Source organism: Amphibalanus amphitrite, unplaced genomic scaffold (assembly GCF_019059575.1).
Source record: "Amphibalanus amphitrite isolate SeventyFive unplaced genomic scaffold, NRLGWU_Aamphi_draft 000287F_arrow, whole genome shotgun sequence".
NCBI lineage: Eukaryota > Metazoa > Arthropoda > Thecostraca > Balanomorpha > Balanidae > Amphibalanus > Amphibalanus amphitrite.
In genome coordinates, this window is record NW_024881782.1 from 104,031 (window position 1) to 127,266 (window position 23,236).

Genomic DNA, 23,236 nt, shown 5'->3' on the forward strand with positions numbered 1-23,236 from the left:
GGACACGGTTTGTGACCAATGACCGATCGGGGTGCCAGCCTCCTCCCGGCACGCGATGCACTGGCCGCAGCGCAGTCGATGTCGGGGCACCGCCGGCATTCGCCGACAGGGTTCCATCCGATTCGGTGTATTGGTGGCAGCCCGAACAGTGACCCACGCGAAGCTGGCGGACGTCGATGGCCGATGAGCGATGCCCTTCCGCGACCGGCGGTGGCAGTCGGTCCCACATCAAGAACAGATACCAGTCATGCGGTCAGTCGGCGACGGCGCTGTCGCGAGCCGATCTGATGGTCGCGCGGTGGGCGTTGCCGACGTCCACCGGGACCGTCGACTGGGGGAGCGCGGCCGCCTCTTGGCCGCCGCCTCTGGTCGGCGAGCACGTTGCGCTGTGGGATGGCATCCACTGCAAGTCGTTCACTGTGAAGCGGTCGTTTGACCGGACCTGGCAGGCGGGGAAAGGGGGCCTCAGATGAAGTAAAACCATCCCTCAGGCCAGCTTGAACTGGCTCTCCACCTCACCATGTTAGATAAGCGGACACCCTCGTGATCATCGCAGCGATGATTGCCAATTGGTGTGTCATTATGGGAGAGGATGCCAGCCTCCTTTGCAAGATAGTCTGCCTTTAATATAGTGCAGCCCGACCCATTGCCTGTGGCGCAGACTGGGCTTGATAATGCAGTGCAGGACACACCAAATGTAAGCGGCCATCTGTACCCCCTGTGCAGTAGGGCTGACTCAAGAGCCCAGAGTTGCCCTCCCCCCACCATTCTGTGCACGTGATAACTGGATGGGACATGCCATGGTCAGCATCTGTTCAAAAGCTGCCCTAAGCATGTAAAGCTCCACTGGCATGCTCAAGCATGGTCACAGTCAGTTCTCACTTCTCAGTTGAACCTCCAATGGAAACCCATCACAAAGTAGAGATCAGGGCGCCTCTCACACTGCGGCACACTCAACGACTGAGGCACCATCTCATCACTTGCAGGTGGTTCTTGCCAGGAGCAATGCCAGCCACGCACATCAGGTGATAACAGCAGTGTACAACTGCAATCTACAAGCATCCATGTTCTTTCTGGTTTCCTCCTGTTGAGATCCACTGCCATGCATGAACTTGATGGGCTTTTGTTGCGCTCCTCCCATGTGCAGACAGGTTTCTGCTGAAACAAAGCAAAGCAAATGTGATTAATAATGGCCCTGTTTCACCATCCAGACACTGTGTGCACTGGTAGCTACGGCATACCATAGCATCACTCAAATGACGTTGCATGTGATCTCTTAGTTTATGATCAATCGCGTTTGGAACAGAGTGAGAGGTTCTGAAAAACCGTACCAAGAACAGAGGTTTGAGTTCAAATACTGCTAGCATGCTGCTGGTGCTCATACCGCAGCGTGCTAGCGTTCTGGGATGCTGTCATAGCTTAGCGTCACAGTGAAGTTTGTTGACACTGCCATGGAAACCCAATGCTCTGACACACGCAGCGCACTAGAATATAGAATGCAATAGAATGCTCTAGTGCGTGCTCTGCCGTGAAACACCACCCATGAACGTTGGTTGCATGACCAGGATGGAGCAGTGTGGCAGACAGTGATTTTAATTTTAATTGCACTTCCTAGAGATTAAAATGTTGTTGGTGAAATTGCTATTCATTATTCCTATTACCATTGTCTAAATTTCACATTTCAAGACAGCATCAGCATTGACATGTTATATAAAATAAGGTTTAGACTTCAGGTGGTCCCAGGTTCAGCTATTAAGTAAAACAAGGGCAAAAAATTGTCAAAAAAAATATTTAAAAAAAAATACCTGCCTCCATCAACACCTCATCTAATCTAACCTCATCCTCATCTAACAAGGCCCTAAAAGCAAAAACCGCTTGAATAACAATGTAATATTTTGCAACCGCTGCACCACTACTGTCACGTACGCTATCCCTAGATTGGTTGCTGGTAAGTAGTGGTTGTCGTCATCAACTCGTCATGGAGCAGCTGATTGGGATGGGCGGGGCCTATTTTTATCCAGGCGATAGAGAGAGCCCGAAATGCGAATTGCGATATTTTTGCGATGCGGTGGGATGCGATCGCAACGCTGACGCGCGGGGGTCACTATTAATACTGTGAATTGAATCTATCTCTGTGAAGTGAAACCAAGCGAAGTTCCCGTAGGCTGTATTCTGTAATGCCATTAGTAGCACATTCTCTCTTTATTTGTACTTATCACGGCCTGGCACGCCCGCCCACGTTACATGCCACAAAGTCACCAAGCTGTGAAGACAAGGTTTTCAAGGTTTTCAGCTTAAACCAATCTGAATCGTATCTGAATCTGCTCAAGATCGTGACCTGATAAAGATAAATGAATTAACTCTCGTATATTTATTTATTATAATCAATGGTGAGCATTCTTTGCAGGGTAAGACACTTCTATCTTCATTATTAATTGAAGGGTTCTCTCTAGTTCTCGGTGGAATCTGAAAACGGGGCTTGTGGGATAATCTAATCAAGGATCTTGAAATTTGCTTGACCTAATCACATGACAATTGCCCGGACTGGAAAAAATACATGCTATGCCAAATATGTCTAGCATAGTGGCGGGATTGCGTCAAAAATTTCAGCGCACGTCCGGAGTAACTTCGTTTGCGCCAAATTCAGTGTATGGCAGCGGCTGAATTTTCGGCACAGGGCGGGCGCATAATTTTTTGACGAAAGACGGTCACCGAATGGTGAATTTAGTCGGCACGCTGGTCAATCAATCAGCAGATTCGCACTGTGGGGTGCTTGTGGCTCTGGAGAGGTTTCGGCACGAGACGTCCACGCCCCAGTTGTCGTGTTCTCGAACTGGCGAGCCGCTCTGAGTCTATTCGGCGGAGGAGCAGCCGCCCAGGTGAGGCCTCAACCCTCGGTGTGGAGAAAGGTATGGAAGACCTTGTTGAACATAGTCGTCGTCGTTAAGTAGGTAATACTGCAGTGGGTTCCTGCCCACTGCAGTATCGAGGGAATGAGAACGCGGAAGACCTGGCGAAACAAGCGGCCGCCCTGCCCTCAAACGCCCGCTTGCTGACCAGGGTGGTTCATTGTGCGGTCTCGCATCAATGGCGCGACAACTGGTCCCGAGTTACTATTCAAGCCACTCCTCAGGAGCACGCCGCCGCTCCCTATCCCCGGAGAGGACTGAGGGGACGCTGTTTCGGTGCACCAGATGAGGGCGGGCCACTAGGGCCGCTCGCTCCAGTACGTGCACCGAATCGGCTGTCTCCACTCCGCGCAGTCCGCGGCGTGCCAGCAGTGCCCAGACAAGCGGTGCCACGCGGCGCTCTGCGCCGTGTACCGAGAAGAGGCTGATGTGCCGTAGCACGTGCTGCTCCGCTGTTCGGCCCTCGCTGACTCCCGGCTCCCGCCAGCCTCAAACACACCGCTCCGCCGATATTTGTGGCTCCGGAACTTCCGGTTCCAGCCTTGTTTCACCGTTCACGACGCTTCAGTGTACTTAGCGTATTGAGGTATTGGATTTCCATGGAAATAAAGAACTTTCGGATGCTCAAAGATGAGAGAGTCCAAGGCCCAGGAACACTCCGGCTAGTTGATATAGCCTTGATCGGTAGATGTGCACATGTGGTTTATATAAAAGTCAGTGGCTTAATTTTGGCACAAATAGACCCCCAATTTTCGGCGCAAATCATGCAGAAATTTCAGCGCAAAATCTGCTCCGAATTTCGGCGCAAGGGGCCTCAAGGGCCCCTTGCGGTAGGGGTCGGGGTCTACGCAACAAGCTCTGTTTAGCATGGACTCCGGCTCTGTCAATCCGTCCATTCATACATTCGAGCTAAATTTATTAAAAAAAGGCATCCAACGTAGTGTATGGATGTTTTCCAGTCTGGACAATTGCCAATTGGCAATTGGCCTGTTAAAGGCACCTAGGGGGAGAATATCCCAATAATCATGTGACTAGAAATTTAAAAAATCAGTATGTTTCTATTGTCTTTTTGCCGCTCAATTGCATCAGCAGCTAAGGGGCATTCACTATCTTTTTCCCAGGCATGAGCTAAACAACGTTGTTCAGCATGTCGTTCTTTAAGAACCTGAAAAGCTTGTTCTCCGTCGGCGGTGAGACGAATGCATCCAAACGTCGGAGGGCGCTCAGCAATGTCAAGGTGGATGCCAACCCGGAGGAATTCTGGGAGCTACAGGGCGAAGTGGGCGATGGAGCCTTCGGTAAAGTCTATAAGGTGAGCACGGCTAGGGACAGAGTTGTTGAAAGCTAGTTCTCATATACATACTTAATTTTATGTTGTTGCTTATAAGTCTTGGGTGTTTACCAACACCCTCTGACATGTTCCTTTTCTCACTAACCTTTATTTTTGGTTTCACCCACCAGTAAAGTTATGGAAGATGTGCGGCAATTGCAACTTGTATGTTTACCACTGCCGATATCCCACCTTTCCCGATCTGTCATGACCTCTGCTGACCTGTCTTTGACCCCTGCCGTCTGTGTCCTCCGCTGACCTCCGGTGACATCCACTGACTCACATCCGACCTCTGTTGAACCGCTCCCGTGTCGCCCTGCGCAGGCGGTCCACCGGATGTCCGGGCTGGTGTCGGCCGCCAAGGTGTGCGAAATGTCCGAGGACGACGAGCTCGACAACTTCATGGTGGAGATCGACATCCTCACGGAAATGCAGCACAAGAACGTGGTCCGACTCATCGACGCCTACCTGATGAAGAAGCAGCTGTGGGTGAGTAACAGCGGAGGATGTGACGTGGTGTTCCGACGCCTTGGTGAGGGTGTCTCCCCAGTCGTTTTCCATTTATACATTACGTATTACCGTTGACAAGGAAAGATCGGTTTAGAAAATTGTGTGATTCCTCGAACTGTCAAGGCATGATACCTACAACGATTGTGGGTATGAATGGGATGAGTAATAATATTTCGGTGGATGCCAACTGCATGTGATATAATATGTCTTTTTACTGGACCATTTTTAATGAGCTGAAGGTTCGAATCGTAGCACAAAGACGTAGGTAAGGGATTGCTACGTCGCGATATTTTGCTTTTGATTCTGTCATATACATTATACAGCTATGTAGTTGTGCTACTTTAATTTGAAACGACCGCATAACATGCTGCAGGAAGGTATTTTTTATGATGGAGTTAAAACCATTTTTTGAGAATTGTGGAATTAAGGACGATCATTTAAAAATGACATGGTGAGGAGCTGTCAGTGATTGGTCCGTTTCTGCTCGGCAATGTTCAGAAATTTGTCAGTCGAACATGTGGTCGTTCCTCCTCCAAGGAGTAAAATAGCTCGTGCCTAACAGAAAATGTGCTGAGCCAAGAATCAGTCATCAATGGTAGGACGCTTGAAGCAGACTTTATTTAGGGAAGCCACCTGACTCGTTTGTCATAGTGACGACAAACCGACGCCTGACAGCACTGTTGTGATTGGTATGTTATGTCATGGACAACGGATTGGTGGCTGGCAACAACCGAAGTTGCGCTCGTCATGGGCGCATTTTCATGTGGCCTAGGCATACATTCAGTAGGCACTAGGCACTGTTCTTTGTATACATCATTTTAGTTTTTGTGACCTATACTGCGACCCCTGCACAGCAAAGTCGGCTTTAACCCGCGCACCGACGGGGGTCTGCGCCAACTTAGTACCGACGGGGGGGGGGGGGCGGATGACCGCCCCCCCTGAGATCTCGAGAACGAAGCAAGATAGCGATAAGCGGTAAACGGCATCGGATACGCACGGACAAGATCTACAATTTTTACCAAGGTCATTTTCAGGTCAGGTCAAAGATGACGTCACAGGGGTCGAAAAAGTCAAAATGGCGGCGCTAGATATGGAGAGGGTTTTTCTCGAATAACTTTCGAAGTAGTCAAGATAGGAACAAACTAAGAGCATCATCGTGATCCTCTCGTCAATCCGCATCGAATGATATATATGTTGACCTCGAAAGGTCAAGGTCAAAGGTTGACCTCAGGTCACGTGACCTCGAGGTCATCATGTATATCATTCGATGCGTCTTGACGAGCTGAACACAATGAGACCATCCGCGCGGCTGTATCTTGTTCCTGTAAGGAGTTATTGGCAAAAAACCTTTGGTGACCTTTGATGACGTCACATGACCTTACAGCTGCCCAACAGCAAAACAGACCTCAAGGTAGTGAAGGTTGATCGTATGTGAAGTCATGTATGGTATATGGGGCCATTCCGACCCGTTTTAGTGGTAAAAACAGGGAGTTGATTTTTCCCCCATTGACTTATAATGGGGAGGTCGCGAAATTGACCTGACCTTAGGTCACCGACATCAAAATTCCGAGATATACAAATTGTAGCTACTAATGACCTAATAACATCCTGCGACTTTCAAAGGCCTCCGACATCTACTGTAGCTCTGGCACGGTGACAAAGTTGCAAAAAAGTGACTTGAGGTTGGGTCATTCAAAGTGACCTGGTGACCTGACCTTAAAAGTTAGGAGGTTTAAACTTGCACACCATGTGTAAAATTGATGAGGGAATAGTCATACCAAATTTCGCCCGCTATCCGCGAAAAACCTCAGGGGGGGCGGATATCCGCCCCCCCCCCCCCCGTCGGTGCGCGGGTTAAAATGATACACCGACTGTAATGTTACTCTGTTATGGGATGTGTATTTGCATACTTACACAGGATGCAATATGGGTCAATCGGGTGTTGCTGCTGTCTTTCCCTTTTCCTTGACCCATGAAGTAGATTCGCGCGAATTTAGCTATATTTTGACTTTTAAGTGGTATTATTTTGATATGTGGCTTTTGTGAAACGCGAAGAAGAAGGTACGGATTACGCGGCAGAAAGAGCAATATGGATTGCTTCATCCTTTCTACCGTCCGCTCCAGCCACCCACTTCTGCCAAATCAGCCTGGGCCGAGTATTCCAGCCTTCCGGCTCGGTTCTCCGGCAGTAGTGCCGCAGTACTAAGTCTCTGCGGCCATTGTTTGTCGCCCAAATATCCTTCTGATGTATGGCACGCCACGAATTAGACGGCGAACAATGACTGTAACGCAGCCCGGCGTACTATACAGCCGGCGGTAGAGACGGAGAAACGGACCGGCCGCCGCGCGGTCACTTGGGAAGGAGGGATCGGAGGCTTCAGTCTGTAACCGGCTTAGAAAGCTTCCCCGTGAGGCTCTTTGTGTTGGGACCTGGGAGTCTTCTTACGTTTTAAATGCGTTATTACGGTGCGGCATGCCCTTGTGAATCCTATTGTAGATATGCTAATTATAGCGGCAGACGCTCGGCTACCTAGTAAATGTGTTGGCCCTTACTTTCATTTTATTGGAAATTTTAGCGACTTAAGTACTTTAGAACTACAAGTCGCTCCAAAGATATCCGTTTCGCCCCTTCCTCATAAAAAATCATTATTAGCGGTATGCGATCTTCAAACGAGCGTCTTAATTCTAAGCAAACATTCGTGTTCGAGTTTTGAGGAGGGCGCTACTGCCGCTACGACAGCATACCATTTCTGTGTAGTGGTTTGCTCAGTCGCATGCTTGAATCACCCGCAAGCTATTCGTTTCCATTCGGCATTCTGAGGGAGTGTTTATCTCATCTTTCGACCTATGACGTCATATGCAGACGTCATCCTATAAACCACCCCCGGGGTGGTAACTTAACCTCCCGTGGTGCTAATGCCGCGTGGGGAAATGACATCATCGTTGATTGTTCGTTGTCCAATGATGACGTCCCTCGGCCGTAAACGACGAGTGACGTCATGTCATCTGCGGCTTCGCTAAAGAGTTTGACGAGTGTGCTTCGATTTTAATTTTATGCATGCTCGCATACATTTCCAATTATCTACTAGAACCAACATTAATGGAAGACGGTCACGGTTCTACGTTATCACCGTGACTATTGTATCCGTTATTTCGAGTGTCATTTGCCGTGGTTGATTTTTCGTTTTCATTGTCGTACATTCCTAGTCCGTGGCCCGTTTTGCCGGCGATTGGACGTTTACTGTTCGACAAGGCCCGGCTCCAATCATCACTAACCTCCTCTCTCCCTTGTCCGCCACTCCCAGATGCTGCTGGAGTTTTGTGACGGCGGTGCCGTCGACTCCATCATGGTCGAGCTGGACCGCGGCCTCAAGGAGCCCCAGATCGCCTACATCACACGCGGCATGGTGGAGGGACTCCAGTACCTGCACCAGCACAAGGTGGTTCACAGGGACATCAAGGCCGGAAACGTGCTGCTCACTACAGACGGAGGCGTCAAACTCAGTGAGTTGGCGAGCGGGAGTGGGACTGGGATACACTCATTGAGTTGGGGAGTGGGATCTCTCAGAGGCGTCAAACTCGGTGGGTTAGGATTAGTGGGAGTTACAAGTGGTGGCTAGGGAACTCGGAGGCGTCAAACTCAGTGTTTTGGGGAATGGGATTGGGGTGCACTCGGGGAGCTGGGGAGTAGGAATGGGAATCTTCGGAATGCGTCAAAGTTCAAACTCAAGATAAGACGAAAAATGAACTTTGTCGAGAACCTTGATGGTAAACCTATAGGAATGGATTCTGGCCTTGCAGGTTTTTTTTTGGCGATTTCAGCAATGTTCTTGTATTGATGCTAAATGTAATGGGTATTGTATTCGTGCATTTTTTGCCAGGTGCTAAATTTGTTTTATATTATTACATGTATCTGGGTGATTATCCTATTTAGGTCGTTGGTGACAAAGTATTTCTGGGCGTTTGTGGTGTTAGCTGTGCTATAAATAGGCCATCTGTGTATCAGTATCAGTGTGCTATCGCGTCGGTGCATGACATCGTTATACCCGCGCTAGTTAATTGTGCCGGGGTCTGTCGGGGGTTCGTGACGTAGACGAACGTATTACGTTAACTCTTCCTATTATCTGCGCTGCTGTGTTGACAATATTTACCGATATATTGAACTATATGACAATATTTCCCCCGTGTTAACTTTCAACAACACACGGCTCATCAAAATCCCCAGCGTAAATGACACCTGACAAGGCTCAAATAAACTCACTATTAGCGCTTACGTAAACCCCAACTAACCCTCTCTTACCCCCTTCCCCCCACCCGCAGCTGATTTTGGCGTCTCGGCCAAGAACAAGCACACAATGCAGAAGCATACGACTTTCATCGGCACTCCCTACTGGATGGCCCCGGAGGTGATCGTATGTGAAACGTCGCCAACCGACACGTACGACTACAAGTCGGACATCTGGTCACTGGGCATCACCATGATCGAGTTTGCGCAAAAGGTGCGGAACGGATTTGGATGGAGTGAGGGAGAGGAGGGGAGGAGAGGAGAGGAGAGGGGAGCGTGAGGAAGCGCTACCGCGAAAGCCCGTGTTGCTCTTTGGCCCGGCGTGTTTTCCGGTGTGTCTTTTTGTGTTGCGCTCTATAAGCTATAAGCAAAATGACACATTTTTTTATATAATAATACAATTTATTATCAAATAATGAATTCCCTTCCATGCTATGTAGGGTCGATACAGACCGTCTTAGATAGGGCCGCAGACGTTCGTCAATTTAACTCAAAATTATGTCCTAAAGTGAAGTGTAATAAAACCGTTGGCACTCGTTTACCGACGTGTCTTAGTGTTCCCGTCAGGGTCGTCCTCGGTGCGTGGGAAAGGGAAGTGAGGAGTAACAGCCCATTTCCGTCGCGTGCCGCCATTGTCCTTAGATGTCCAAATGGCGTGTGTGGGCCCCCGCCTGTGGTCCATTGTGTTCAATTGTTGCCGCTCGGCCATTTGAGTCAGGTCAGGCAAGAAGTTATTGTTTATTTCGTTATCAGTCACGTCTGGTCGACGGAAATTTTAACTTTTTGAAAAAGAAGTTTTCACGTCAATTTTTTCCCGGCATATCTGAATATAATAAGACCGATTGAGAACAGCCCCATCGACCCTGAGGTCGGCAGCATTCCGAGATAATGAAGCTAACGTAGCACCGGAATCATGGAAAGTCGATAGTAGCTATCCAGAAGGGTCTCATCCGTGCGCTTGTGTCGGCGATTTGCATTGTTTGGCGCCGATGATTGGCTGTTTGGTGGTTTTGATGGCTTGTTTGAAGGCTCTGTTCATTCTAACACACCACATTTCTGTGCGGACTCTCGCCACCTTTTCGACCCAAAGACCCTCTCAACTTGAGTTGTATCGATCATGTAGATATCTGTTTGCATTGTCACTCTCGCAGCGCAGGTGAAGCCGCACTTTGCGTTCGCACAGCTGTTAACGGATTTATAAGTTTCACGTTCATTTCTGCGGTTTATGATAAAAAGGTGATAGACGACCCGCGTCCATGTATGTAGAGCACCTTTACAGATTGTTGCTAGTTCATAGCCCAGGCGTAAGCCCTGTAACTTGTCTTAACCCGTCTCCTCTGCTTAACTCTTGGTTTCTGATCTGACCCTTGACCTATGATGACCTGTGGTATTTAACCAGCTTTTTTCTAACTGATTCGGGAGTCGGGACTATGACCATTTGACTTGCTCTTTGCGCCCTACTACCTGGCCTGTTATCACTGACCCCACTGACCCCTGATGTCCGACCTGCACAGGAGCCTCCGTACAACGAGCTGAACCCGGTGCGGGCCATGCTGCGGATACAGAAGCACGATCCACCGACCCTGGACCGTCCGAGTCAGTGGAGCCGAGAGTTCAACGCCTTCATCGCCGCCTGCCTGAAAAAGGAGCCCGAGAAACGAGCAGACACCGGCCAGCTTCTCGAGGTGGGTCCCGGGGGACGCAAAACGCTGGCATATAGGCAGGGTTTGGGAAATAGTGATGGCGACTTCACGGCGCGTAAACTAACGGCCATGAGTGATAGTTGTGTTTTGTGTGAATGGGGGGGGGGGGAGCTTGGAGATTGTTAGTTGTGTTTTGTGTGAATGGGGGGGGGAGCTAAGAGATTGTTGGACGTGCTTAGAAGTGTGATGATAGTCTCATGTTAGGAGCTAAGCGGACGGCTGTGATGTAACGGAGTTCCATTTGCTCGTGTCTTTTAAAGGAAGTTAGCAAAGTTATCCTGCATGCATAATTTATCGTTGCTTACGGGTCGTCTATCATCGAAACACAGTCTATGGTTCCACCGATTCTCCAACCCAACGTCGCTCTGTGCCAGGCTGATCCCTCACCGTCTGGCCTGTGTCGTCATGGCTGCCAATGTCGGTGTAGCGATACAGCGACTATCTGGGTCCCGGTGGAGCGGGCATGGTCTGCCGCAGCCGAACCGCGGTTTATGGCGTGCTGTAATGTCGGAAGTGACGGCCCGTGGAGGCCATCCGGAGGGAGTGTTCATGGATACTATCTCATCGGAGCTTTACTTACGCTCATTTCTATGTAGATTTTATTGAAAAAGCGTGATGGGTAGACTTTAAAAGAATCGATGGCGGCGGGAACTATAAGCAGTCGAGAGGAGGGTTAGTTTTTCGTCACATGCTAAGCCACCAGAAGCACACTATGACCGATTCATCTGAGGTAATAATCGCCGGGATATAGGCTATCTGCCTCGATACCGTATCGCGCGGCCGCTTTGGTTCGACGGCGCCGATGGCTCAGTGCCAATCAAACTACCCATGACGTCATGTATGGGGACGACCCGGCCGGGACTGAGGCCGTTACGGTGCGCCGGCTGGCTGGCCTCGCTACCCCTAATGCGTCCCTGTCTATCCAGTCTTTACACGTGCTATGGTCAGCGCACCGTTCGATCACCACCCCGGCGCGTGTGTTGTTCCGCATCCGTCGCTCCTCGCCCGGCGAGAGAGAAGGTGTTTGTGTTGGAAATCGCCCGGCACTTGGCTCCGATCCTGACGCGGCTTGTTTCAACAGTGGACCGTGGTCACGCGGTCGGGCGCTGCAGAGGTGTCTGGGATGAGATTGGCTGTCGTTTTTCACAGTTGTGTGGCTTTAGCGAGATGAAGCGGGTAGCAGGTGTAGGCTATGTAGTGAGATTGCGTATTTCTGTCAGTTGGACGGGTTTGATCGCATTCGTCAGATAGACGCGCCTACACTTACGAATCAAATAGACGGGACTTGGTATCCAGACAGACTGAATGGTTTGAATCGGCTATTCAATACCAGAAGCTGACGTGAGGCTTATCTTTACGCGCCGCAGCACGGTGTATTGCGTGTATGCGAGTCGTAAACGGAAGATAAGATGGCGCGTCGATGTATGTCAGAAATGCGGTATGTTAGGTTCTGGGACATATTGTGTGACCACGTTGATATATCAGATAGTAGCAGTCTCGCAATGAATACCTTCAGAGTTCAGATAAGGTAGCAGACCGGAGGTTGGTTCAAGGTGGATCTGCAACCTTGTAAGGCTTTTGTATGGCCAGCCGCCAGATAGGCGAGGGCTTCCACTTATCAATGGGAATTAATAACCGTAGAATAATTCATGTGGTTAGGTGCAGCGGCCGAGCGTATGCGAGATTCATTTGATCAGGTGTAACTACATACGAGATCTGGCGGCATTTAAAGTCGATTGTGGCATCTATTTTTGGGAACATTTGATTTATGTTATTCGACGAGGGCGTGACCCGAAGTCACTGGTCTTCCGTAACCCGTTTCGCTGGAGACGTTTTTAATCATCCATCAACTCAGTGTTGTCGACACGCCCCTGTTACCAAGCGCCCCGCCTCCTGTCAATGCTGCAGCTGTTTAACTGATACCACCTTCCTCCCTTCCCCTCCTCCCTGTCTGTTACAGCTACCGTTTATCAACCGGACCCTGGACAACAAACCGATCCGAGAGCTGCTGCTCGAGTACAAGGCCGATGTGGACGAGGGCTTCGAGGACGCCGTCGAAGACGTAAGGATGGAGACGGAGTGGAATTATTACGGTGGTGCTTTTGTTGCCGTTTTGCCAGGATGTCTTGTGTGCTAACTGGTTTTAGCGAGATGCAATCTGTTCTCTGCAGCTTTATAGCTAATACCCAGTCCTTCGTTTAAAACAAAACGACGCCTTGCTGTGAATGACTATTTACTATGTGTACGCCTCGTCACGTATGCGTCGCTTTTTGCTGCCTTGTCTCGTCTGAAACGTGTTGTCTTAATTTTTCACATGTGTCTCCTGATGCTTTGGAGCCAATGGCGCTTTTCATTCCTATCCCTCATTCCTGCTTTTCGTCGTGTATGTGATAATGTCCCGATTGTGATGAATTGGGATGCATTCCATTACACGCTGCTCAGACGCCTGGACGGCGTCGAAAAATCGCAGAAAAAGAGAAAAAGGTGACGTATTATTCGGGAAGAGCTTTGTCACCTTGCGCATAAATGGGCCATTTCTTGCGGCCAATGCTGATTTCTTAAAACCAGTTTAAGGATGTTGTTATGTATAGTCTTCCTTTTCATCTAACTTTAAAATCTTTTACAGAAAAGCATGTCTTAAAATGACATTTTTTTGTGGAAAAGTCGGTCGAACGAACCCGTGTTTCGCCATTCCGGTCGGCGGCTTTCTCTGCCGGCGGTCACCAGCGTTAGTGTCAGCAGTACCACACCGTATCTCCCATTTAACCCTCTCTATCCCCACCTTTCAGCAGGAGAGCAGCCGCGTCTCTCGGATGAGTGACTCGGACGCTCTGACGGCTCCGTCCGAGGCAGATGAAGAGAGCATCGTAAACGGGGAGACCGCCAGCGCGGCACAGGCTGATGACAAGGTAAGGCGGATACTACTGGCACCAGTGGTAGATGAGGATGTTTGGTGTTGGTGGGGTTTGTATGTTGTGTTGAAGGTGTTTTGCGATAAGGGACCGATAATACTTCCCCCGCCAGTGCAGTGTCTGATGATTGAGCATGTTTTGTTTGATCCTCGCCGTTTCGAGTGTCTTGTTCCCAAAGTCTCCCAGTCGTCGACATAGTGAAGATTATCGCTCATCGTTTGTTTCTCCCTGTTTTCAGGCGGCCGGGAAATCTACACCTCCAGAAGATCGTCCCAAGTCAGAATCCACCCCTGTTCCCAACGGCGAGGCCGTGTCCCCGGTGAAAGAGCCATCTCCCCAGCCCACCTCCCCGTCAGTTACAACCACGCCCAGTAAACTAGCACCGGCGCCGCCTCCTCCGGCCACGCCCACCAAGGAGACCACGCCCCCTCAGACCTCCACACCAGCGGTCAAGCCGGCGTCACCAGCGGAGCCGGCGCCGTCACCAGCCGCTCCCTCACCAGTGGTTCCTGCACCAGTGGTTCCTGCACCAGCGGCGGAGTCTGTCTCGCCAGTGGCTCCATCACAACCATCCGAACCTGCCAAACCGACACCTGATGACCTACCACCCCCACCCCCACCACCTCTCTCTGATCCGGACGACGGACCTCCCTCGCTCCGGCACGCCGACCAGAGACCCCTGGTGGCCGCCGAGCCGGTGGTGGTACAGACTTTCGGCAGCGATGGTGGTGGAACGACCAGGGTTATTCTTGGCGGTGGAGGAGCGGACCCGCCCTCGGCCATGGGAGATGGGACTGCCAGAGTGCAGATTGTTACCACTGGAACAGGTGAGCTGGATGTCTGCTTACGCCGGGTCGTGTCCGTCTCGGGTGCTTGGGTAGTGTCGTGGTGGGACGCTGGTTGGTTGATGATGACTGGATGGTGGTTTTCACTTTTGGCTGTAACTGAGAGATGAAATTTCATCATGGTATGTTTGTCTTGTCTCGGTGAGGAAAATATTTTATACACATGCATTGGATGTCATGCTTCTATCTACGAGCTTCGGAGATTATGTACAGGTCTCGCGGGTTTTAGCGATAGGTTTTGCACCTAGAAAATTTAGTGTACTTCAGGGTATATCTTTGTCGTCTTAAGCTGTTAAGTGTTGAAGATGCGATCGACTTGTTGGTTCACAAGCCGGCCATGATCGTGTAAAGTGGCTTCATCGTAGATCGATTAGTTTCTGAGATATAATCGAAAATGTAAAAGTGCAAAACCTACCGCCTATTCTCGCGAGAGCCGTACCAATGTCATATTTGTTAGACAATTAATGTCATTGCTGGCCTCAGGGGCCAACAGTCTGGTATGATGTACTGCTTTGGTATATCGTCCTGTCCCGTGTACGTCTAGCTGCCCAGTCTCGGCCCGTTCGCTGAACCTCTCTCCCCGTCTGACGCGTGTTATTCCGTGGTCGGCCCGTCAGCAGCCTCGCCGGAGCGCCGCCCGGCACCGCGGCCGCCGTCCGTCCCGCCTGCCGCCGGGGCCGCCGCGCCGCCGCCGGTCCGGCCCGGCGTGCTGGTCCTCAGCACAGGACAGCCGTTCACGGGACCCACCACAGCGCGCGCCGCGGCGCCCGTGCCGCCGCCCAAACCATCTCCGTCGCGGTCACCCGCCTCGCCGCCTGCGCCGCCGCCGCCGCCGCCTCCAGCCGACACCTCCGAGCCCGCACTGCGTCTGGATGACAGTGAGGTGGTGATCGGTGGAGGAAGCATCGTCTCGGCGCCGCCGCCGGGGCCCGATCCCGGCTCGCGGTTCCAGCTGACCCTGGAGGAGCGGGCCGAGTCGCCGCCGCTGCCGCCGCCGCCGCCCACACCGCCGCGGGTGTCTGTTGGAGGAACGGCAGTGGAGGAGGGAGCCGCGCATGTGTCCGTCATCCAGGTAGAACCCGAGGAAGAGGAGGAGGATTCAGGTGAGGAAGACTCAAGGATCCCAAAGCTAAATATAACTGATCCTTCATTCCTCCCTGGGGTCGTGCTTTATGGTATATGCCTTTGTCATTTGTCTCGATTTGGGATAGTATCGTGGGTGGCCTTTTGTTTTGCTTGCTCAGTCCAGTTCTGTCCTGCTTATTTAATGATCGTTTCATTTCTTTACCTGTCAATGTTACGAATCGGATATATTTACAGGTTTTTTTCTCATTTTTATGCATCTATTGACAATGCAGAAGCTCTTGATTCTGTTTTCCGTCTTCCGTCCCCTAAACCATTCTTTCACATGTCATCTTACCTTTTCTCGTCACCTGACGTTCTCGAACGTACTCACGCCCGTCCCCACCTTCCGTCAGGCACGGCAAACTCCTTGTCCATCATGCTGGAGGGCACGACGGTGGGCAGCTCGGACGTCGATCAGATGGGAGAGGATGACGTCTTCACGCCCGGAAAGGGGGCTGCGCCAGTGCCGGTGAGTGTGTGTAGGGGGGAGGGGCTCTGGGGATGGGGTGAGGTGCTTGAGGGGTGGGGGGACGAGGGTGAAAATGCTATGCGTGCTAGTTCTGCGATGCTGATGGCTTGTGAGCTAGGATTTGGCATGGATGCGGAATCGCGCTTGCCCGATTGTTTTCTGCTCACTAGTAAGGATCAAGGATGCTTGATGGATCTGGCTTAGCATGGTTTAGATTTAAATTCAAGCTTTGCTGTGTTTCTTGATTCTTGCCGCGTAGCAACTGCGATGCAGGATTTAGATGTTCTATTGATTAGGCTTACTCTTATCACTATTCGGTTGAATGCATTTCAGGTTCACAAAAACAAAACTATCTGCTTAGTCGATCACTGCCTGTTGTGGCTCAGCCACCACCGCTTGCCACTTTTAGAGCCAGCCTGATGCTTTGCCGGCTATCCTGCCTGTTAACGCCACCCGCCTGCCCCGGCTGACGCGCCGCCTGTTCGCTCCCCGCCCCGCAGTCCAGCACCAGTACCCCGGCCAGTGCGCGCGGCACGGTCTCCCCGCTGGTCGGGAACGGTGGGCCAGCGCCGCCCCCGCCGCCACCGCCACCACCACCCCCGGCTCAGACGGCTCAGAAGGCTCAGACGCCAGAGAGGGCGGCTCAGACGCCGGACAAGGCGGGGACGCCAGAGGAGCAGGACGATGAGCCGGTGGTGTACAGGAAAAAGCGGCCGGCGCCGCCGCCATCACAGGTAGCACAGAGGTTCAATTGCTGTAGGCTGCAGTTCGTAGTTTGTGGGATATCTTTTTTCACTTTGGCCCCAATGGCCCATTTTCTCAGAATCGCATGTAGCTTGTCATTTCTTGCACGGCGTACTTGCTTTTTTGTTGGTTGATAAGTTCGTATGAGTTAAATTCATGTTATACATATGCTTATGAATTTTCGACATAAATGACATCGCCTCCAGAATTCACCTACCTTTGTCTTATAGCACCGGTGGAGTTGCCTCACACGTTACCCCCTAACGTCCCTTTCTCTCTTGCCTCCTTCGCTGTCTGCCAGGACTCTTCCAACTCATCGAGTGGCGGCAGTCAGTCGCGCTCGTCGACGCTCAGCCGCTCCAAGGAGGAGCTGGAGGCGTCACGGCTGCGCAAGAAGACACGCAACCGCACGCGGCGCTTCGAGATCGACGGCGTCGTCATGACGACCACGACCAAGAAAGTGTTCTATGGTGACGAACCGCTGATTGACGAGCACGCGCTGCGGAAGGCCGAGCTCAGGGAGCTGAAACTGCTGCAGAAACAGGAGCAGAAACAGATCAGGGAGATGCATGACAAGGTGAGATTGAGCTGATGGGGATGGAGGACGTGTACTGTGTATGAAAGTATGCGTGAACTCTGCGCAGCTTCGAACCCCAACCCTCCAAACTGGGGGTTTGGGGTTCGGAGGATAATTCTGGGGGCTCGGCGTGCTCAGCTATGCTGTCTTCAAAAAGGCATTTTATTTTCAAGGAAATCACCTGAGGAATCACCCCTCCCGTCTGTACCCCCGGGATTACTCCCCCCCCTTTCGTCCACAGTCTCAGCTGGCGCTGGACCAGCAGGCGCGCCGGTTCGAGCAGGAGCGACAGCAGCTGCTGCGCCAGCACGACGCCGAGCTGGAGGCGGCGCAGCGGCAGCATAAGGCTCAGCTGGAGCGCTGTGAGCAACAGCAGGAACAGGAGAAACGCAGCGTCAGCAAGAAACTGCGGGCCGAACAGGTAGGCGGGCGAGGGGCAGGCGACGGTGGGAATATGTAGTGGGTAGACAGACTGGCTGGCAGTTGAAAAGGAAAATGGGAAGCGGATTTAGTGCTTAAATGCGTGCTGATTGTAACTAGAGTGCTTAATGTGTTGATTTCTTGGGAGACGGGCTGAGCTAACTCCTATTTATTATCTGTGCTTGTTTGCGTAGGTAATTTGATGACGGCGTTCGAACTTATTCCAGCTGTTGCGCATATTCCAGCTGCGTGTGTATGTATCTTGTCGGGCGCTCACCGCCTGCTTTCCTTGTGACCTTTCATGTGACCGTTCGCAAAATACTACACTGACTGGCTCCCATAATACCATCAGACTACCCAGTAACATGTCTGATGACTCAATGAGTGATGGCCGTGTCTGTGACCGTGTTCCACAGGAGAAGGAGCTGAAACAGTTCCGCGAAGGCCTCCGTGCCGAGGCGCGTCTCCTCAAGCAGGACGTGGAGCGACTGCCGCGCGCGGAGAGGAAGGAGGCACTCAGAGCTGGCAAGGAGAGACTGGAGGCAGAACACCAGGTGAGGGCGGAGGAAGGGTAGAAGAAGGGAGAGATGGTAGACTAGGAAGTTGATGGTGATGACTGATGAGATGCTGTGGTGGGGTGCTGACTGCTGATTACATTGCCGCATTGAAACGGTACAGTTTATGCGTGTTTGTGAAGTGGACGTCGAACTGCAGTGTAAGGAATTGCACCTTTATCATTTACACTCCTAGAATGTATGCATATTTCGGCGCGCCCCTAACCCCCAACAAACAAACAATGTATGCATATTTTTCCGTAGTGCTGCTCAGTTTAGTGAATTTTCACACCTTTGCTGCTTGGAGTGGTTATTTCTACGCTGATATGAAACTGATTTGTATCTCTCGAAAAATGTTCTATCTTGCACTCAGTCCGCCCATCACTCCTAACTTAAGTCTAACGGTCTTTCTCCTCCCTTTCTTGTCTTCCTCAGGAGAAGGAGCGTCAGTTCATCGACCAGCTGAACGAGACTCACGAGGCGGCTCTGCAGCGGCTGGGGGAGCAGCACCGCGCCAGCACCGCGCAGCTTGAGAAACAGTGCCTCGAGGAGAAACAGAGGGTCAGTTGTCCAGAGAAACATTGTCTTTAGGATAAGCAGGGAGTCATTCGGTAGAGGAAACCGTTCCTCGAGGCAAAACAGTGGGTCAGTTGAATCATGGAGTAGCTGTTGAAGAATAAGAACGTTTTTGTGGATGACGGTTACTCTTATTCATTGCTCTTAAATCAAGCTCACCATTCTATCGAGCTGCGTTCTCTCCTGACCTTCTGACGGCTGCCCGGGGATCCCCCTGTCTGACGTCCCCTCCCCTCGGTTTCCCGCAGCTGCTGCGGGCGAGGGAGTCTGCCCTCTGGGAACTGGAGGAGCGTCACATCCAGGAGCGGTTCCAGCTCACCAAACAGCAGGTCAAGGAGGTGTTCTTCCTGCAGCGACACCAGGCAAGTACCGCCGCCACCGTGGGGGATCAGGGATGGTAGCCAGCAATAGACGCGCTTTGGTTTGTGTGACACAATGCCGGATAAAGGATGTGACACGGGACTTCGGAGTTTCTAGGAACTCACCGGATAGATTTCGGGGTACCTACGCTTAATTATCGTCATTATAATCGTCAATAAGTCATAATATTTGTTTTTGGTGTGCGCACAATGCTTTCTAACCGTCGTGCCCCTCTCCTCAGATACTGACCCGTCACAACAGAGAGATGGAGCTACAGCATATAACACTTAGTCTAACCATCTCCCCACTCCCCAGATGCTGGCGCGTCACAACAAAGAGATGGAGCACGTGCGGCGAATGGGCGACCGTCGGATGGACGAGCTGCGCCGACAACAGGCCGTCGAAAAGCGCGCCATGCCCAAACGCATCCGCGCCGAGCGAAAAACGCGCGAGCTGATGTTCCGCGAGAGTCTGCGCATTGGCGCGCCGCGCAGCAGCATCGCGGACGTGGAGACCAACGGCCGCGACCCGGTCAAGGCGTTCCAGGATCAGGAGGAGAAACGGTGAGTGGTTGGGTGTGGACAGTGGCAAGGAAATATGGGAGAAATGGAAGGTGCGTAGAATATGAGAGACGTCTGAATGTGCTTGTGTATGTAGATTGTAGGGAAGATAACACGGCATAGTGAAGGATATTAGAGCGACCAAGTCATGGGCTAGCAGGGGCGCCAGTTTGGTTTTGAGGTTTTGTCTAACGCACTCTGTTTTAGATTCAGTTTTATACACTGAGCGTCCGATGTCTTTGTTTCGGCCCAAAGCGATGCGATTTTCCCCACAATGGCCTATAATCCAACGAGTCGGCATCAACTCGATATACAAGCGGTACCCATCCAATGTTGTTTCAACCACGCATAGCCTAGAAACCACAGATAAGCCTCTTGCCCTGACTACCAGCCTGACAACCTAACTTCACCCACTCAGACGCGACCTGACGTCCTTGTCCACGTGACCCGCAGGTACAAAGCGGAGCATAAGCGGTTCGAGCTCAAACAGAAGAGGAAACAAGAAGAGCTGAAGGCCGTCAGCGAGGCAGCCATGAAGGAGCTGGAACAGGTTCACAACGAAAAACGTGAGTCAGTGGTGTTCAGTGCAGTCGGCGTTTGCTGCTGGGGCGGCCAGCGGCCCGGCACATGAGCCTGCCTGGTAGACGTTATGGTGTTGTTATCACAGTTTGTGTTGTCCAGTTGCTCATATTCTCGTATGCTCATATGTATCTTCTTGTTCTTGTTATCAGGACAAGTCGAGGCACGATGTCCTGTAGGGCCCGTTCTCGCCGAGTTCCTTAACTCCACTCTGTACTCAGTCTGTTACAGGAGAAGGCGCTAATGTCCTCTCGCTGTCCCTCTTTGTCGGTTCTTCAATGTTGTTGGAAGTGTGTGAGGTACCTGACTCCAACTTCGCCTCTCGCAATACACATCCCTAGCTGCATTTCTAGGGAAACGCTACTCCCTTTTGAATTACGGTGGATACGATAGATGTCTTCGCGCGCTCGCTGAATTGTAATGACTCTAACTTTGTCTCTCGACCAGGGCGCATGCTGATGGACCATGAGAACACGAAGTTGCGCTCTGCGGAGGAGGCTCACCAGGCAGAAATGAAGCAGTGGAGGCAGGAGCTCAAACCGCGCAAACAGGTGGGATTATCGAGGCCTGAAGTCAGTCCGGTGTCTTATATGGCATACAGACCATGGTTTGAAGTGTAAGGAGAACTACGTATAGGAGCTACAGGCCTCACGAAGAGGCCTGACTTCCTGAACATTTTAAAAGTCAAAGTCAAAGTTGGCTTTAGAATGGGAGCATGTTCCGTTGGCAGTATTGTTGCTTACAACTTGCTGCAGTGCTTACAGGCGTAAGATTTGTTGCTATCGGGCATGGTGAGTAAATGAGATATCTTTAGTGATGCATAGTCTGCGATAAGTGTTACTGTTTATTTACCTAAGTTGCTATCCATACCATTCCCGACTCCACATTTCCTCCTACACTTCCCAGCTAACCTCCCCTTCCCACCCCGTCAGAAACTGGAGGAGGGTTTCGCGGCCGAACTGGAGGAACGGGAACGCTTCTACGCTGACCCATCAGCCGGTGACAGGCTGACCTGCACACCGCTGGCCGACGGAACGGCCAGCGTGAGTCGAGCCAGCACGGGCAGCGCGGGCCGCAGCTCGGCGAGCGGGGGCAGCGTCGGCCGGGCCAGCGTCACCAGCGGGCGGTCGCACTGAGACTGAGCGTGGACAGGGGTAGGACGTGGGAGATAAACGGTGAAAGTGGGGATCGCAAGGACGTCGGAAGACGAAGATAGGTGTGTTAGAACACCAGTCTGGTGCTCAAGGAAGAAGATAGAGACGCTCTGGCGTCCGAAAGATATACTTAAGACATTCTGAAGGGTCTATGTGACATAAACGAAGCTTAAGGCGTCTGAAAGTGGCGTATTTTGAAGATGCTATCGTATATTCGATGTGCCATGAGCTGCAGGGGACACTAGAGCTGATATGGGGAGTAATTTGGGTGTGAATTTGTGCCAAGTTTGTCGATACCGGTGGTGGTGTGCGATATTGAGTGAGCGGTGGTGAGTTCAGTGAGAAGAGCTGGTCCAATTTCTGCAGGCAGTATCGACGGTGCGCAAGTATAAAAGGGAGAGAGATCGGCGTCGGATCGTCCAAGCCATGCGGTATGTGTACAAGACATCCGCGTATGCGGGATAATGGTCTCTGTCGCTGGATTGGAGACGCGCGAATCGAGTTCAAATAGTCACCATAGTGGTATCAATCCTGTGAGCGAGTGAGTAAGTCAAAGAGTGCGCGGCGGACTATGTCGCGGGAACTATTCGTGCTAAGTGAGCGAGTGATTGAGTGAGTGAGTGGGGAGTTCAGTCCCCAGCTGGTGCTTCGCTGTTCGCGCGGGACAGAGCTGGACTGCCGCTCGCGGGCGACTCCCCGGACCAGGAGGTCCTGCGGCGGTCTGCGTGCTGCGCCGCGCTGGGGTGATGGCTCTAGTCGAAGGCCGGCGGTGCGGGCAGACCCCGCCACTGGTGGCTCTAGTCGGGTACCTATTCCGGGCGGCCAGGAGGGCGCTCAAACGCCGCCCCCGCCCCCGCCACCGCCCCCGCCCGGCGCTCTGCCCTCGGCGGCGGCGGGGGCGGCTCCGTGCCATGGCTGAAGGCCGGCTGTGACCTGACCTTACGACGAAAGGCACGAGCTTCGCGCTGCCGCTGCGATAGTGGCGCCTCTACCGGCAGCGGCGCGCAACTGGCAATCAACCCATGAAGACTGTGCTTTTCCGGAATCGAGCCATATATCGCATATATCGCGCCTGCAATAGCAAGAGTGATTGTCTCAGTGATATCGGCGCGTATTTAGATAATTTTTAGTGCTTGTGATACGCTGTGTCATGAACGCATTTACATACACTTATTTCTAGGCGAATATGATAGCGGATCTGTATCCCAATGGGTGATTACCATAAACGAATGGACCCGTAGCTTTAGCTTTAGCTCGGCTTGCATCGATGCGTGGAGTACCTAAATGCCGTGCCCCGGGCATTCTGCATTTGCCATATGCGAGCACACCTACATGTGTGTATGTATGCATGTATATCTTGGCGATGGGGTCGCCTTATTGACACTTGTCAGCTCACTCCGGTGTCTTCCGGCCGGCCCGGCGGAGCCGCGCCGTCGACGACGCCGTTTCATAATAAAGACTGCTGGTCGCTCTGTGAGATGGTGCTGTTTGTGGTGAGCCTGCCCCGGAGGAACCGTACCCAGCGTATGTAACCGCTCCGTTCAGCTGACTAGTTCAGCCGGAGCTTGCTCAGCTACTGCCTCGAAATAGAGCCTTGGCCACGGTGACTATCCTTGGCCACGGC

At 51.8% G+C, this 23,236-nt stretch overlaps 1 protein-coding gene across 9 annotated transcripts; it reads left to right on the forward strand.

Annotated features, from left to right (window-relative positions):
- Positions 1–1,993: 1,993 nt before the first annotated feature.
- Positions 1,994–23,091, forward strand: LOC122387453 (serine/threonine-protein kinase 10-like). 9 transcript variants are annotated; one of them, XM_043377647.1, is made up of 21 exons: positions 1,994–2,408; positions 4,031–4,221; positions 4,564–4,728; positions 8,055–8,253; positions 9,070–9,248; positions 10,549–10,719; positions 12,698–12,799; positions 13,527–13,646; positions 13,888–14,476; positions 15,112–15,597; positions 15,973–16,088; positions 16,589–16,822; positions 17,134–17,409; positions 17,651–17,830; positions 18,246–18,383; positions 18,819–18,944; positions 19,208–19,321; positions 19,635–19,882; positions 20,333–20,445; positions 20,906–21,009; positions 21,391–23,091. In XM_043377647.1, the coding sequence occupies exons 2-21, from the start codon at positions 4,057–4,059 to the stop codon at positions 21,592–21,594; spliced, it is 4,029 nt and encodes a 1,342-aa protein (XP_043233582.1). In that variant the 5' UTR covers positions 1,994–2,408; positions 4,031–4,056; the 3' UTR covers positions 21,595–23,091. The 9 variants fall into 9 exon arrangements, with proteins under 9 accessions (XP_043233582.1, XP_043233585.1, XP_043233581.1 ...); XM_043377650.1 differs by having other exon boundaries at positions 2,056–2,408; positions 15,115–15,597; XM_043377646.1 differs by having other exon boundaries at positions 2,056–2,390.
- The last annotated feature ends 145 nt before the right edge of the window (positions 23,092–23,236 follow it).

What these genes read in the sequence shown, in the direction of transcription:
- LOC122387453 (XM_043377647.1), top strand. Translation starts at nt 4,057, where the DNA reads ATGTCGTTCTTTAAGAACCTGAAAAGCTTGTTCTCCGTCGGCGGTGAG. An exon ending in CCTTCGGTAAAGTCTATAAG is followed by an intron (nt 4,222 to 4,563) that starts GTGAGCACGGCT and finishes CGCCCTGCGCAG; the next exon opens with GCGGTCCACCGGATGTCCGG. An exon ending in AGACGGAGGCGTCAAACTCA is followed by an intron (nt 8,254 to 9,069) that starts GTGAGTTGGCGA and finishes CCCCACCCGCAG; the next exon opens with CTGATTTTGGCGTCTCGGCC.